The sequence below is a fragment of the Rana temporaria genome, chromosome 6 (genome assembly GCF_905171775.1).
Source record: "Rana temporaria chromosome 6, aRanTem1.1, whole genome shotgun sequence".
Taxonomy (NCBI): domain Eukaryota; kingdom Metazoa; phylum Chordata; class Amphibia; order Anura; family Ranidae; genus Rana; species Rana temporaria.
In genome coordinates, this window is record NC_053494.1 from 202,216,135 (window position 1) to 202,230,521 (window position 14,387).

A 14,387-nucleotide genomic window follows, 5' to 3' on the forward strand; every position below is an offset into this window, starting at 1 on the left:
CTCAAGAGCATGGAGGAGATTCCAGGAGACAGGCAGTTACTCTAGGAGAGCTGGACAGAGCCGTAGAAGGTCCTTAATCCATCAGCAGGACCGGTATCTGCTCCTTTGTGCAAGGAGGAACAGGATGAGCACTGCCAGAGCCCTACAAAATGACCTCCAGCAGGCCACTGGTGTGAATGTCTCTGACCAAACAATCATCAACAGACTTCATGGGGGTGGCCTGAGGGCCCCACATCCTCTAGTGTGCTATGTGCTCACTGCCGGACACTGTGGAGCTCGATTGGCATTTTCCATTGAACACCAGAATTGGAAGGTCCGCCACTGGTGCCCCATGCTTTTCACAGATGAGAGCAGGTTCACCCTGAGCATTGAAGTCTGTGGCCCTTGCATGAAAGTCAGACCAAAGCATGCATGAACCTAATTTGAAGTCACTGCGACTTTCGGTCGCACATGTATGAATGATTATTATTGGAAAACATGGGGTACGACTTGTCATGCGACTTTGATGTCCAAAGTCGCATTAGTGTGAATGGGATGTAAACATTTTTTCTATCGGTTTTTTTTCTGTAAAAAATGTAGAATGTGTTGAGAAATATGTGTGGCAGATCAGGAGAAGCTGGATTTATAGATCCATGGTAGTGTTTTGGATCATATGGAGTAAAGTCTGTGTGTGTGGGAAGCTAGAGAGTGTTATCCATCAGGCCCCGTACTCACGACCAAACATGTCTGCTGAAACTGGTCCGCAGACCAGTTTCAGCAGACAGGTTTGGCCGTGTGTAGGCCCGAGCGGACCATTTTCGGGCGGATCGGACAGGTTTCCAGCGGACAACTGTTTCCTGGACTTGCTTTAAAACAGTCCGCTGGAAACCTGTCCGCCCGGACATGTACGGTCGTCTGTACAGACCTACCGTACATGTCCGGCCGCTCGCCATCCCTCGCATGCGTGGAAGCATTTTAAAGGCAGGCCGCCCACGTTGCCGCGTCATTGTCGCGGCGACACCGTGTCATCGACGCGGCGACACCGCAGACACGCCCCGCGTATTGTTTACGCGCGGACCTCTGTTCGATGGTGTGTACAGCCATCGAACAGAAGTCCCCGGGCAGACATGTCCAATGAAAACGGTCCACGGACCGGTTTCATCGGACATGTCTGCTCGTGAGTACTCGGCCTCAGAGGTAATCTGCACAGACAGAAATACTTAAAGCCCAACTTTGGGCAACATTTTTTTCCCCATACAGTGGGGCTGTATCTAGAGGCGAGGAGAAAGCTTATACTCGCCCAATCCTTCGGAAAACGGTGCTCCCCCATGGTCCAGCAGTGGACTGTTCCTGGTCTGTGGAGCCTGCTCTGGGCTTAATGACGTCAGGAATAGTCCACAACTCACTGGTTTCCGGTTCAGTCTTGTGCTGGGAGGATCAGGTAAGTAAATCTCCTTTCTCCTTTCTCCTCTCCCCTAGACTAAAATTAGCAACTGGCCCGTGCAGCGCAGACACAGCCCCCCCCCCTGCATGGAAAAACTTTTTTTTTTTTTCCCCCAGGGTTGGGTTTTAAACTGTCATTTCCAAAAGTTGCCTGGCTATCAGGCTAAGCCAATGGTTTTCCTTGACTTGGAATAAATATGCATATGAAAAGTTGTGACTTCACTGATTCCATGCGCGTTCCAGCTCAGAGGTTTGGTGTTGAAGATGGAAACAGGTTTTTTAGGAGGTGGCCAGCAATAGCAGCCTCCATATTTTTATTAACATAGGTTTCCTTCAATCTGGACATTTTGAGTGTGTGTCCTTCTCTTCCCATAGAATGTTGGCAGCATGTTCCCGACGTCTCCCATGTGCATGTATCTGTGTTGACACGTTTACATATTGTCATGTTGCATGTCCTAATGTGTGTCTAACCTGTCCTAGTCATCCTAGGCTTGACTGTCTCTCTATCTTTTACCACCTTTCCTTTATCAAGCTGACTGAATCTTCTGATGAGGTAACGGAACCTTCTACCTCACTTCCTCATCCCATTACCCATGTGCAAAGTAGAGGAGAGGAGGAACAACCTATACCAACCCTTTACTAGACTAAACTAATATCACTAATGTACTAATATTCATTACACTGAAGGCAGATGGAAAAAAACGTGCGAAAGCTGCCTACATCCATCAGATGCGGTGCATGTGCTCTGACTGCCCAATGGTTGGGTAAACCAGTTCCTACCTAATGAGGGAGGAAGTACTGCAAGTACTGGCCCATTTCTGGGGGAACCCAATATGATTGGAAAATGGATATATGCAGCGCTTACAAAATAAATAAAATAGTCCGCAAACACTGACACAAAAGTCCATGTTTCTTTTCTGGAGTCACTCAAGGTGTAAGTCAGACAGATTAGAGTGAATAATGAATGATATCCACCGAACAGCAACACACTGGGCCTCTTACCCCAAATAGTGGACCACTAGATTATAGGTGGTAAAACGGGCATAGTGTAAATCAACAGGCTGGTCACGTCTCCACCAACACAACAAGCAGCTGGATCTTGTATAGCCCTCACAGGTAGTGAATCCACAGGTTCATGCATTGAAATAAGAGAAAATGACTTACCATGGTGCATTATATCAAATCAGTATAAAATTAATTCCAAAGGGAATTCCAGAGTATTCACATTTAAAACAATAAAAACTAGCATATCATAGATACAAGACAAGATGTTTCCATCTTGCAGTTTCATGACACCAGATCTCAGGCTCCAGCCTACGCGTTTCGTCCAGTGAGGAACATCGTTGGGCGACGACGTTCCTCATTGGGCTGAGGAAGTTACTCATTGGATGAAACGCATAGCTTGGAGCCTGGGATCTAATGTCACGACGCTACATGCGTTGACCACGACCATCTTGTGGGTTGTCTTATCTATGATATGCTAGTTTTTATCGTTTTAAATGTGAATACTCTGGAATTCTCCTTGGAATACATGTTATACTGATTTGATATACTGCACCATGAGGCGTCATTTTCTCTTATTTCAATGCATGAACCTGTGGATTCGCTACCTGTGAGGGCTATACAAGATCCAACTGCTTGTTGTGTCGGTGGAGACGTGACCAGCCTGTGGATATACACTATGCCTGTTTGACCACCTATAATCTAGTGGTCCACTGTTAGGGGTAAGAGGCCCGGTGTCTTGATGTTTGGTGGAGGATATCATTATTCACTCTAATCTGTCTCACTTACTTGGGTGACTCCAGAAAAGAACCATGGACGTTGGTGTTTGTGGACTTTGACATATCTATTTTATTTATTTTTTAGCACTGAAGATATCCATTTTCCTATGTTATTATTGTTGGCTACAATTTTATACTAGCTGCTCCTTAGAACCCAAGCGCAGTGAATACTCTCTATTTTTATTCAACAAATATGATTGGCTGAGATTACCCAACTCTTCCAATCAATTCTCGGCTTAGCAGGTGTAACCAAGGCTCCTGTAAGGGTCTGCAAATAAACCAGCATTCAAGTTTCTGTATCGATACCTACACTATATTACCACAACATCAGTGCCTAACCGCACAAACACACTCCTAAACCTTGTGGATGGCCTTCCCAGGAGAGGTGAAGCTGTTATAACTTCAAAGGGCGGGGCCAACTCAATATTGAATCCTGTGGACTAAAGCCTCGTACACACGCTCGGATTTCTCGGAACCAGCAAGAAAACTGCTGGCAGAGCTTTCTTGCCGAGTATACCGAGCGTGTGTACGAGGCTTTCAGGTTTCTCGTCAAGGAAACTGCCCAGAATCTCGACGAGAAAAATAGAGAACCTGCTCTCTATTTTCCTCGTCGTGATTTTCCTGCCGAGAAACCCGAGCGCCTGTATACTTGCCTGTTGCCGTGGAAACCCGCGCATGCTCGAAATGACTTGGATGCATGCGCAGTAGCTTCCAAGGGCAGTGTAGGGTGCAGCGACGGCATCGAATGTGACGAGCGCGTGCTCGTCGTACGCGATGACGTCACCGTGTTCTTGCCATTCAAAAGAACGGCGGTTCTTTTGAATGGAGTGTCTGTACACTCGGGCGGCAAAAGATTCTTGCCAAGAATCTCGTCGGGAAAAACAATGGGCTAGATTCACATAGATCAGCGGATCTTTAGATCCGCGTGATCTATGTGATTTAAGATCCGCTGCCGCAAGTTTGAGAGGCAAGTGGGTAATTCACAAAACACTTACCTCCAAACTTGCGGCGGCGGATCGTAAATCTCCCGGCGGAATTCAAATTCCGCGGCTAGGGGGAGTGTACTATTTAAATCATTCGCCGTCCGTGCTTTTTCCCGGCGTGCATTGCTCCCACTGACGTCGCTAGGACGTCAGTGGTTTCGGCGTGAGCGTAACTTGCGACGAGCGGGTTAGAGAATCGGCGTACGCAAACGACATAAAAAAAAAAAAATTGACGCGGGAACGACGGCTATACTTAACATTGGCTGCGCCTCATAGAAGCAGGGGTAAGTATACGCCGGGAAAACCACTACGTAAACGTCGTAACAACACTGCGTCAGGCCCGTGTATGTTCGTGAATTGGCGTATCTCGCTGATTTACATATTTCTCAACGTAAATCAGCGAGAACGCCCCCCACGGCCATTTTTAAATTGCAGTTAAGATCCGACGGTGTAACACAGTTACACCTGTCGGATCTTAGGCATATCTATGCGTAACTGATTCCATCAATCAGTCGCATAGATACGACGGGTCTAAGTCAGAGATACGACGGTGTATCAGGAGATACACTGTCGTATCTCTTTGTGAATCTGGCCCAATGTTTTTTTTCCTGACGAGATTCTGGCCCGTGTGTACAGGGCTTTAGACTGAGATGCATTAAAGCTCATGTGCGTGTAAAGGCATGTGTCCCAATACTTTTGGTAATATAGTGTATATTCTAACCATAACCCCATTGTTTTAGAAGACTCAACATTTAATACAGCATACTAAATTATTCCTGTACACCTTCTTGAACTGTCGCTTCAAAATTTTCTTGTTGCCATGGAGGAACGGCGCACATTGCTGTGTCGGCGGCATCTCGTTCCTGTGGGGTCAGTTCACTAAGCTGTACAAACAATTCTAACCGCATTCATTATTTTATCTGACGCTGATTTTCTCCATCCATTCAAGTACATAAATATATCATAGGTGAGGAAATGTGCGCTGCGCACTAAATATTGAACTATGGCAGGCCTTTATTTTTCACCAATCTGCTCATTTATCATCAGATGGCTCCAATTCCTGAATTCAATTCTTGAATAGTTGCCCCATAATTACAACCTAAGTGGTAAATTGAACAGAGCCGTTCGATGAAACTGAGAACATCATTTCCTACAAAGCAAATAAGACACGCCACTGAATACAAAGTACATATTATGTGTCACAGTTTTGCATGCATTTGTGTGTGTTGCATTAAGGCAATCTGTTCACTTAGAATGTCGTCCATAATGAGCCACAAAACATACCTGTACTTCAGGCATCGCACCACAACCTGTGTACATTCATAGGCATCCCGTGGATATTGTATATGGTCATTGGGGTGCCATTCAGAATTCCTTGTAGTATTAAAAGACACAAATATGCAGCCAGAGCTACAAGAAGCCTTCCGCATTTCCAGTTGGGTACATTAAAGTGGTTGTAAACCTCTGACATGAATTATGAACAAAGCATATAGGGCTAGATTCAGGTAGGGCGACGTAAATTTGTGCGGGCGTAGCGTATGTTATTTACGCTACGCCGCCGCAATTTAGAGAGGCAAGTGCAGTATTCACAAAGCACTTGCTCCGTAAGCGTAAATCTGCCGGCGTAAGCGCGCGGAATTCAAATTGTCAAGAGGTGGGCGTGTTTTATGTAAATAAAACATGACCCCGCGTAAATGACGTTTCTCACGAACGGCGCACGGGCCGGCCGTGAACGTATCCCAGTGCGCATGCTCCTAATCACGTCGCAAATAGTCAATGCTTTCGACGTGAACGTAATTTACGCAAAGCCCTATTCGCGAACGACTTACGCAAACGACGCAAAATTCGACGCTGTCCCGACGTCCATACTTAACATTGGCTATGCCTCATATAGCAGGAGTAACGTTGTGCCGGAAAAAGCCTTACGCAAACCACGTAAAAAAATCCGCCGGGCGCACGTACATTTCTGAATCGGCGTATCCAGCTCATTTGCATATTCTACACTGAAATCGACGGATGCGCCACCTATCGGCCAGCGTAAATATGCATTCTAAGATACGCCGCTCGTATCTTAGCCTAATTTAAGCGTATCTGGTTTCCAGAATACGCTTAAATTTACGACGGCGTAGATTCAGAGATACAACGACTACTGATACGCCGGCGTAACTGTCTCTGAATCTAGCCCATAGTGTGTGTAAAGTCGATCCAGAGAACTAAGGGGTTGATTTACTTAAAGGCAAGTGCTTCAGATCTTAGTAAATGAGCAGAGGCTCTGCTTATTCCCAGCGTCCAATCATGTGCAAGCAAAAATTCTTTTTTTTTTTTATTTTATTTTACTTTTCTTTGCATGTGATTGGGGATTCTTTACAAAGTGAAACTTTACCTCATTTATTACACTCCGGAGCAACTGGACTTTGCAAAGAATACCCAATCACATGCAAGGTAAAGATAAAAAAAAAAAAAAAATTGCATTTTTGCTTGCACATGATTGGATGATGGGAATCGGCGGTGCTTCTGCTCATTTATTAAAGCCGAGTTCCACCCAAAAATTGAACTTCTGCTTATCATGCCCCCCCCCTCACATTTTGGCACTTTTCAGGGGGGGAGAGCAGATACCTGTCTAATACAGGTATTTGCTCCCACTTCCAGAGATAGATTGCCGCATATCCAGCCCTTCCCCCGCCCAGCTGTCTTGTGGGAGACGCACAGGTCCCAGAAGACAGCAGGGACCAGTCAGGACACGTAGAGTGCAGTAGAGAACCAGGCTGTGAAGCCGCAAGTCTTCACTTACTGATTCCCTTACTGAAGATGGTGGCGCCTCCACCCGGGAGCCGAGGGACGGGTCGGCTTCGGGTGAGGACATTGTGGGCGCCTTGGACAGCTAAGTGTCCTTATTTTAAAAGTCGGCAACTGCAGTATTTGTAGCTGCTGACTTTTTTTCAACAGAACTCTGCTTTAAGATGTGGAGCAACTTCACTTTGCAAAGTTCACAGTCTACTTACCTTTAGTAAATCCACCTAAGTGTAATTTCTGCCTGCTGCCTCCTTCCTCTGCTATCAGCATGAAACACTTCTGACAAGTTTTCCTGACACCAAGAGAAAAATGGTGATAGGGGAGGGCTTAGCCTGTGATTGACAGCCTCAGCTCTGTTCCTGTGTGGAGGGGGGGTGTGTCCTTTTCCTCCAATCAGCTCTCAGAGCTCTCCTCACCAAGCACAGCTCTCTGCCCCCTGCTTTTCAGAGCTGAAGGGTCCTGTGTAAATTCCCCTTCATCCTGTGTATGTAGGAGATAGACGGCTAAAGAGGTACAACATATGTAGGAGGCTTTGTTCCACCTCTGTGAAATCACACATAGGGCATTTAGGGAGCATTTTGAAGGGCGTGTAAAACGCTCCATTCTAAAGCTCATTGACGCCATACAAATGCTATAGGAGCGTTTGTTGAGCATCAGAAATTTAGTTAAGTATGAACAAAGGCCTAAGATGTCCAGGAAGGAGAGAAGTACTGTAAGGGCCTGGACCCATAACCCGGGTAAGTGCAGCTTTTCCCCATCTATGTATAAGACATTGATTAAGGACCCTGCAACCCGAAGGCCAGCTGCATAGGTAGTGTTGCAGAATAAGCATTGTGTGCCTATGGCTAGCCATATCACTCAGTCATCCCAGGGACATTGGAACTAGGTTGCAGCAACATTACAGTGGAACTTTAGTGAGAAAATAAAGTCCTGCTAGATCACTTCAGGCTGGCGCCTTTTGCAGGTATAGCTATAGAAAACATTAAAAATAAGTATACTGTTGAAAATGCAGTAATACACAGTCTCACCCTGCTCTGCACATGCTCAGTTGCTCTCTATCTGTGCCAAATGAAGACATTGGGGTAGATTCAGGTACATTTGCGCATTTCTTACGGAGGCGCAGCGCACCGTTTTGCCGCTGCGCCTCCGTAAATTACCTGCGCTACGCTCGATTCACGGAGCAGTAGCTCTGTAAATTGCGTGGGCGCTCCTGAAAAATGCCCGGCGTAAGAACGCGCAATTTAAATGATCCCATAAGGGGGCGTGGATCATTTAAATTAGGCGCATTCCCGCGCCGAACGTAGTGCGCATGCTTCATCGGGAAACTTTCCCGACGTGCATTGCGGTAAATGACGTCGCAAGGACGTCATTTGCTTCAAAGTGAACGTGAATGGCGTCCAGCGCCATTCACGATTCACTTACGCAAACGACGTAATTTTTCAAAAACGCGAGGCGGGAACGACGGGTATACGAGGGGCAGCCTTACGCAAAAACAGACGTACGCAAATGACGTAAACTGCGTACGCAGGGTACGCGTACAGTTGTGAATCGGCGTTAGTATGCAATTTGCATACTCTACGCTGACCACTACCGGAACGCCACCTAGCGGCCTCCGTAAGAATGCAGCCTAAGATATGACGGCATAAGAGCCTTATGCCAGGCATATCTTAGGCTGCAGTCGGCGTATCGAGGTTCCTGAATCAGGAGCATTCGATACGCCGGCGCAAGTAAGCAATTGCGCTGCGTAACTTTGGTTACGCAGACGCAATTGCTCTCTGAATCTACCCCATTGATCTGCTGAAAGCCTAAAGATTTACTTTGACTCTGGGCTTCAGGAAAATGGCAGCCTCCAGCAAGAAGAAACAGGAGCAATGCTGGAGGCAATTCACAGCGCACACTCATTTTGGTAGCGGAATTATTAATGTGGAATATACGTTCTTTGCTAAAGAACATTATTTTGAATCTAGTTGTTAGGAGACAAGTTCCACTTTAAGGGATGTGGCTATCATTGGCTGCTTGCCAGTTGGCAGGGTTGTTCCTCAGCCTAACCTCTACAATTGTCATTGACATCAGATGGAGCAGGACTCCTGTGATGAGTCTAAGGGGTGATTGGCCTGTCTAGTGAGGCCTCATTGCAATAGTTAAAGTGTTACTAAACCCACAACAGTACAATCAGTCTGTATATGCAGCATAGCATACTTATTATACTCACTGTGGAACTTAAGGTGTTAATCCTCTGCATTGTAGGAAAAGATAGTTTGATCCTGTCTTCTCTGATCCTCCCCCCTCCTAAACTGTCTATCTGGGGAGGGCCAGCTTACACAGGCAGGGTAGCCGACCTGCACATGCTCAGTTGTCTTTAATGCTGTAGAGCAGGGCTATGCAATTAGCGGACCTCCAGCTGTTGCAAAACTACAAATCCCATCATGCCTCTGAGTGTCATGCTTTTGGCTGTGAGAGTCTTGCTATGCCTCATGGGACTTTAGGGTTGCCACCTTTTCTTCACGTCAAACCCGAACGCTTCAGCGTCGCACAGCATTTTTTTTTTCATTGTATGCATAGATAAACTATGCATAGATGTTGCTATTAAATAACATTTCTAATCATATGATGTTAATCACAAGAGTCCCCCCTTTACATCAGAGTCCACAGAGTTCCCCTTTTACATCTGAACTCGCAGAGTTCCCTTTCACTGTAAGGAGGGACTCTGCAGACTCTGATGTAAGGGAGAACTCTGGGGACTCTAATATAAGGGATGCTCTGGGAACCCTGATTTAAGGGGGAACACTGAGAACTCTGATGTATGGAGAGGACTCTGATGTAAGGGGGAACTCTGTGGCCTCTGGTGTAAAGGGGAGCTCTGGAAGCCCTTATTTACATTAGTGTACTCACTTATACACAGAAGGGGGGGGGGGGGGCTTAGTCCGGTCTGAATGATGTGTCTGGATCTCGGACACTTTGAAACCCGAACTGTCCGGGTGAATCCCTCCCTATGGGATTTATAGTTCTGCAACAGCTGGAGGCAGGGCCGCCATCAGGGGGGTACAGGCAGTACACCTGTAAGGGGCCCGGATGGCAACCCCCTTTAAAAAGGAGCCGGAGGTTCCTAGGGGCCCGGAGGCCCACAGTACCCCAGATGGCAACCCCCCCCCTTTTTTTTTAATATATATATTTATATATTTTTTTTATTTAGTTTATTTTTTATTTATTTTTATATATAATATTATTATTAAAGGGCTCAGAGGTCCCTAGAAGGCAACCCCCCCTTTTTTTTATAATTTTATTTGTTTATATATATATTTTTTTTATTAAAGGGCCCAGAGGTCCCCAGATGGCAACCCCCCTTTTAAAAATATATATATATATATATATATTTTTATTAAAGGGCCCAGAGGTCCCCAGGGCCCCGGATGGCTACCCCCCTTTTTTTTTTTTATAAATATTTTTCTTTATTTCTTCTTTTTTTTGTAGGCCCCCCCCACTTCTCAATTCGCGGCGACCCCCCCCCCCCCCCCCCCCCGTTCTCTGCTCCAGAAGGGCCCATGCATGATGCTGTGTAAGGGGCCCCATAATTCCTGATGGCGGCCCTGGCTGGAGGTCCACTAATTGCATAGCCCCGCTGTAGAAAATGTTTCCTTGTTGAGCTGAACTAGCCAGGTCACATGACATTACTGGCTTTAGTAACACCTCTCTCTCTCCTATAGTTCTAAATATCCGTTTTTGTTTTTAGACTGCATCCATGGGCCCGCTGGAGGAAGATCTGAAAAGGTCCGGTGCACCAGAAGACAGGAAGGCGATGTCCGGGGCAGATTTCCCTCCCCCCGCAGGCCGGGAAGTCATCCTGCGCACTACGGTTCCAAGACCCGCCCCCTATTCCAAGGCTCTGCCCCAGCGCATGTACAGCGTACTGACGAAGGACGATTTCAGACTAGCTGGAGCTTTCTCCTCCGATACATCCTTCTTCTGAAGCTCCTAACTAAAAGAGGAGAGCCCTGAGGGGGATGGGTAATAGGGCATCACATAGATGTCTTATCTGCTCCTCCAGGCTGAAAATATTTCTCTTCTGAATTTGTTTAGAACCTTTAATTCCCGGAATGAGAAGCAGAAGATGCTTATATGGCCAGAGTGCCGATGCAATCAGGTGCGGTAATGATAAATCTTTTCATGATATTAATTGGAACTTTCAGACGCTACAAAGGATTTCAGGTCCTTTATGTGACAACGCTTGGAGTAAAAAAAAAAAAGAGAAACATTCGCTATCATTAGCCTCAGGACATGAGGGGGGGGGGGGCAGATTTTATCCACTTCTCATTTGCTGTCAGCTGATCATACAGAGATGTTGGAGATGTCGGTGTCCTCATTGCAGAGATAATATGTACGGGTTACGTGATCTGCAGCTGAGTAAAATGAATGTTCTCTTCTCTCCATAGGAAACTAAATCATTTTGCTCTTTTGTTGATAGGTCAGATGTGAGGGACAAGTCCCATGACTCCAGCATGGCGGAGACGTGCCGCAGCTGACATTCATATATCACCAGTCACATAGGACTAAAGCAGGTATGAACAGCCCGCTGTGCTTTAGTATTGCAGGGGAACTACAAGTCCCAGCGTGCCTACCAATACAGGATGCTAGAACTTGCAGCTCCCAGGCACAAGTACATATAGCTTTATTACCTCCCTGGCGGTATGATTATTTCAGGAAAAGGGTGCTGAAAGCAGTACCATTATTTGCAAGGAAATTTGGCGTTTTATACTGTAGGCCTCTAATTCTTAGGAATAACTCACTTAAATCTGACCAAACAAGAGTCTAATAGGCATCCCGGTATGATTTTTTTTTAAAAACAAAATTATAATATAATAAATAATTATAACAAATAATAATATAATTCTAATAAAAAATATTCAATAATGTAATCAACTCAAAATCACTGAAATTTGCTCAGTTGCAGAATTGTTGCTGTCATTATTATTATTTTTTTTATGACGAATTTCCCCACAAATTCTGCAAGTGATTATAATTTATAATCGCTGTTTTCTAGCAGCTCTAAAGCCATTTTTGACAATCTACAGTTTGCAGGCAGAAAGAACAGTTTTTATTATATAAAAGTACATGTAGTGCACTGGGCAGACCACTAGGGACAAAGGGGGTGTGTATTTTTTACATACAGTACTGTAATCTATAAGATTACAGTATACTGTATGTAAGGTGTTTGTTTACCTTTTTGAATTTGGCGCCAATCTCCGCCCCCGTGCGTCGTAACGTCGCAGGGAACGGAGATCGACGGCACACGGGGACGCTGTGTGAATCGAGCAAGGTCCCGCTCGCTCGCACAGCGCGGTGGCATCGCTGGATCCAGGAACAAGGTAAGCCAGCGCACGCTGCAGGCTCTGCATAGCTACCCCGAGCGTGACTCGGGGATACTGATTTCAGCCCAAAAAATCCACCCCGAGTCACGCTCGGGAATACCGCCAGGAGGGTTAAGGCTAGGTTCACATCTACATAACCATGCGGGCCGTGGTTTGCACGGGCACAGCAGCCCTTTCATTTGAATGGGCTGTCGTGCCCCGTGAAATGCAGGACAGACGTCCTTGCACTAGTGTGGAAATCGCAGCCTGCATGAGAACAGCGAGTACAGCGCAGTTCTCAGTGTGATTAATGGTGCCAGTGTTTCTATGTGTGGGTGGTGCCGCTGTAGAAATTGATGCGGATACTGCAGCGGCACCACCCACACAGGTGTGACACTAGCCTTAGTGCCCCTAAACCGTTAGATTGAGGCTCCATTCAAACCTTTGCACCTTATGTGTAGTGCATTCAAAAAAATACTGATTGCAACATGTTTAATGCGCTTTCATGAAAATGTATTGTTCAATGGTTACGCACCAGACAGAGGGGAACTGAACCCCAAGACTCCAGCATTGTACAGCTCATAACCCAGTGCCAGTAAGCTTCCTAAAAAGATACAACGCTCTACAGCAGTGGTCCCCAACCTTTTTGGCACTGGAGACCGGCATTGTGGATGAAAATTGTGCCAAGGCCCGATGATGCGGGCCAGCGATGCGGTTTTTCGAGGCCAATATGACAGGAAATGGTTAATCAGGATGATTGAAGCACATTAATTTTATATTACAATATAATAATAAAAATAAATAGTTAAACTCACCATAATGCAGCCACATGCCACCAGATGCAGATTCCCACCCCCCCAGCTCACCTCTAGCTCTCCCTGCCCTGGATTTCACAGCCGAGCGCTGCCGCTGTTGTCTGAGTGCTGCCGCCGCTGCCTGGCTTCACTCGCGGAGGGGGGGGGGGCGCCGACTGAACAGCGTGATGTGGGAGAAAATGTCATCTCTCTGCTCGCCTGCTTCACCCCTAACTGTGTGGGCGAAAGTGCGGTGATGGCGCCGATCTCTCTGCTTGCCCATCACCGCCGCACCTCAGATAGCGCAGGCTTCGCGGCCCACCTGCAAACAGGCTGCGGCCCGGTAGTGAGCCGTGGACCGGGGGTTGGAGACCCCTGCTCTACAGTATTTACCATTCCCCTGATAAATGTCACCTTTTTTTCCTTCAGCTTAGACGCCCTTGTACATCCTAAAAATAAGTGATCTGCAGCCCTGGTGCTCCCTACATAGGAAGTATCACTCCCATCCTTCCAGAAGTACAAGCACCCTGCCTTAGTAGGAATGAAAATGGATTGTGAGCATTTAATTTTATCCCCCCCCCCCCCAAAAACATTTTCACAACTTGCAGTGAAACAGCTTTCATCACTGTCAGAAAGACTGCAACCCCGACCAACTGCCATATTTTAGGACAGTGATGTCACGCATGATGTCACGCATTGAACTCAACAGGTTTGATTGCACTACCCTAACCTACCACCAGGCTCGAGCCTAGAACTCAAGAGAAATCCTGAAAATAACATTCTATTAAATGGGGTAAGTTTCAAACAACAGATATTCTAAAATCCAAACTGTAAGTCATATGAGCCTATTAAATGTCATCAAGGTTCAGATTTTATGGAGTTTTTTTTTCTTCCAGATTTTATGTTTTTTTGCTGTAAAAATGAACTTGTGTTGATGTGATATAAAGTAACATGTTACAAACCTGTCCAGGGAACGCACTAATACCACGCTGTGTTTATGTGTAGCTGTGCAATATAAAATAATGAAAAACGTTACATGAGGTGCTTGTGGATTCTTTATTACAACGTCCTCAGTCACTGGGGGATTAACAAAGAGAAATATCTGTGCATTTCCCACACACTGACTGAACAATGCCGATACACACGTTGTAGATGTCGCACCGGCCAGTCCTATCACTTTGTATGACATGCAACAGTTTCTAATAATCAGTGGCCTGGATTCAAGAAGCAATTGCGCCTGTGTAACCATAGTTACGCAGCGCAATTGCT

At 46.1% G+C, this 14,387-nt stretch overlaps 1 protein-coding gene across 1 annotated transcript in view; it reads left to right on the forward strand.

Moving 5' to 3' along the window:
• The window catches only part of RAB3GAP1 (RAB3 GTPase activating protein catalytic subunit 1), a 208,109-nt gene extending 196,892 nt beyond the window's left edge, over positions 1-11,217 (forward strand). The window contains exon 24 of the mRNA XM_040358096.1: positions 10,710-11,217. Coding sequence (XP_040214030.1) covers positions 10,710-10,946 — 237 coding nt within the window. The 3' untranslated portion in view covers positions 10,947-11,217. The remainder of the gene's footprint in view (positions 1-10,709) is intronic.
• The last annotated feature ends 3,170 nt before the right edge of the window (positions 11,218-14,387 follow it).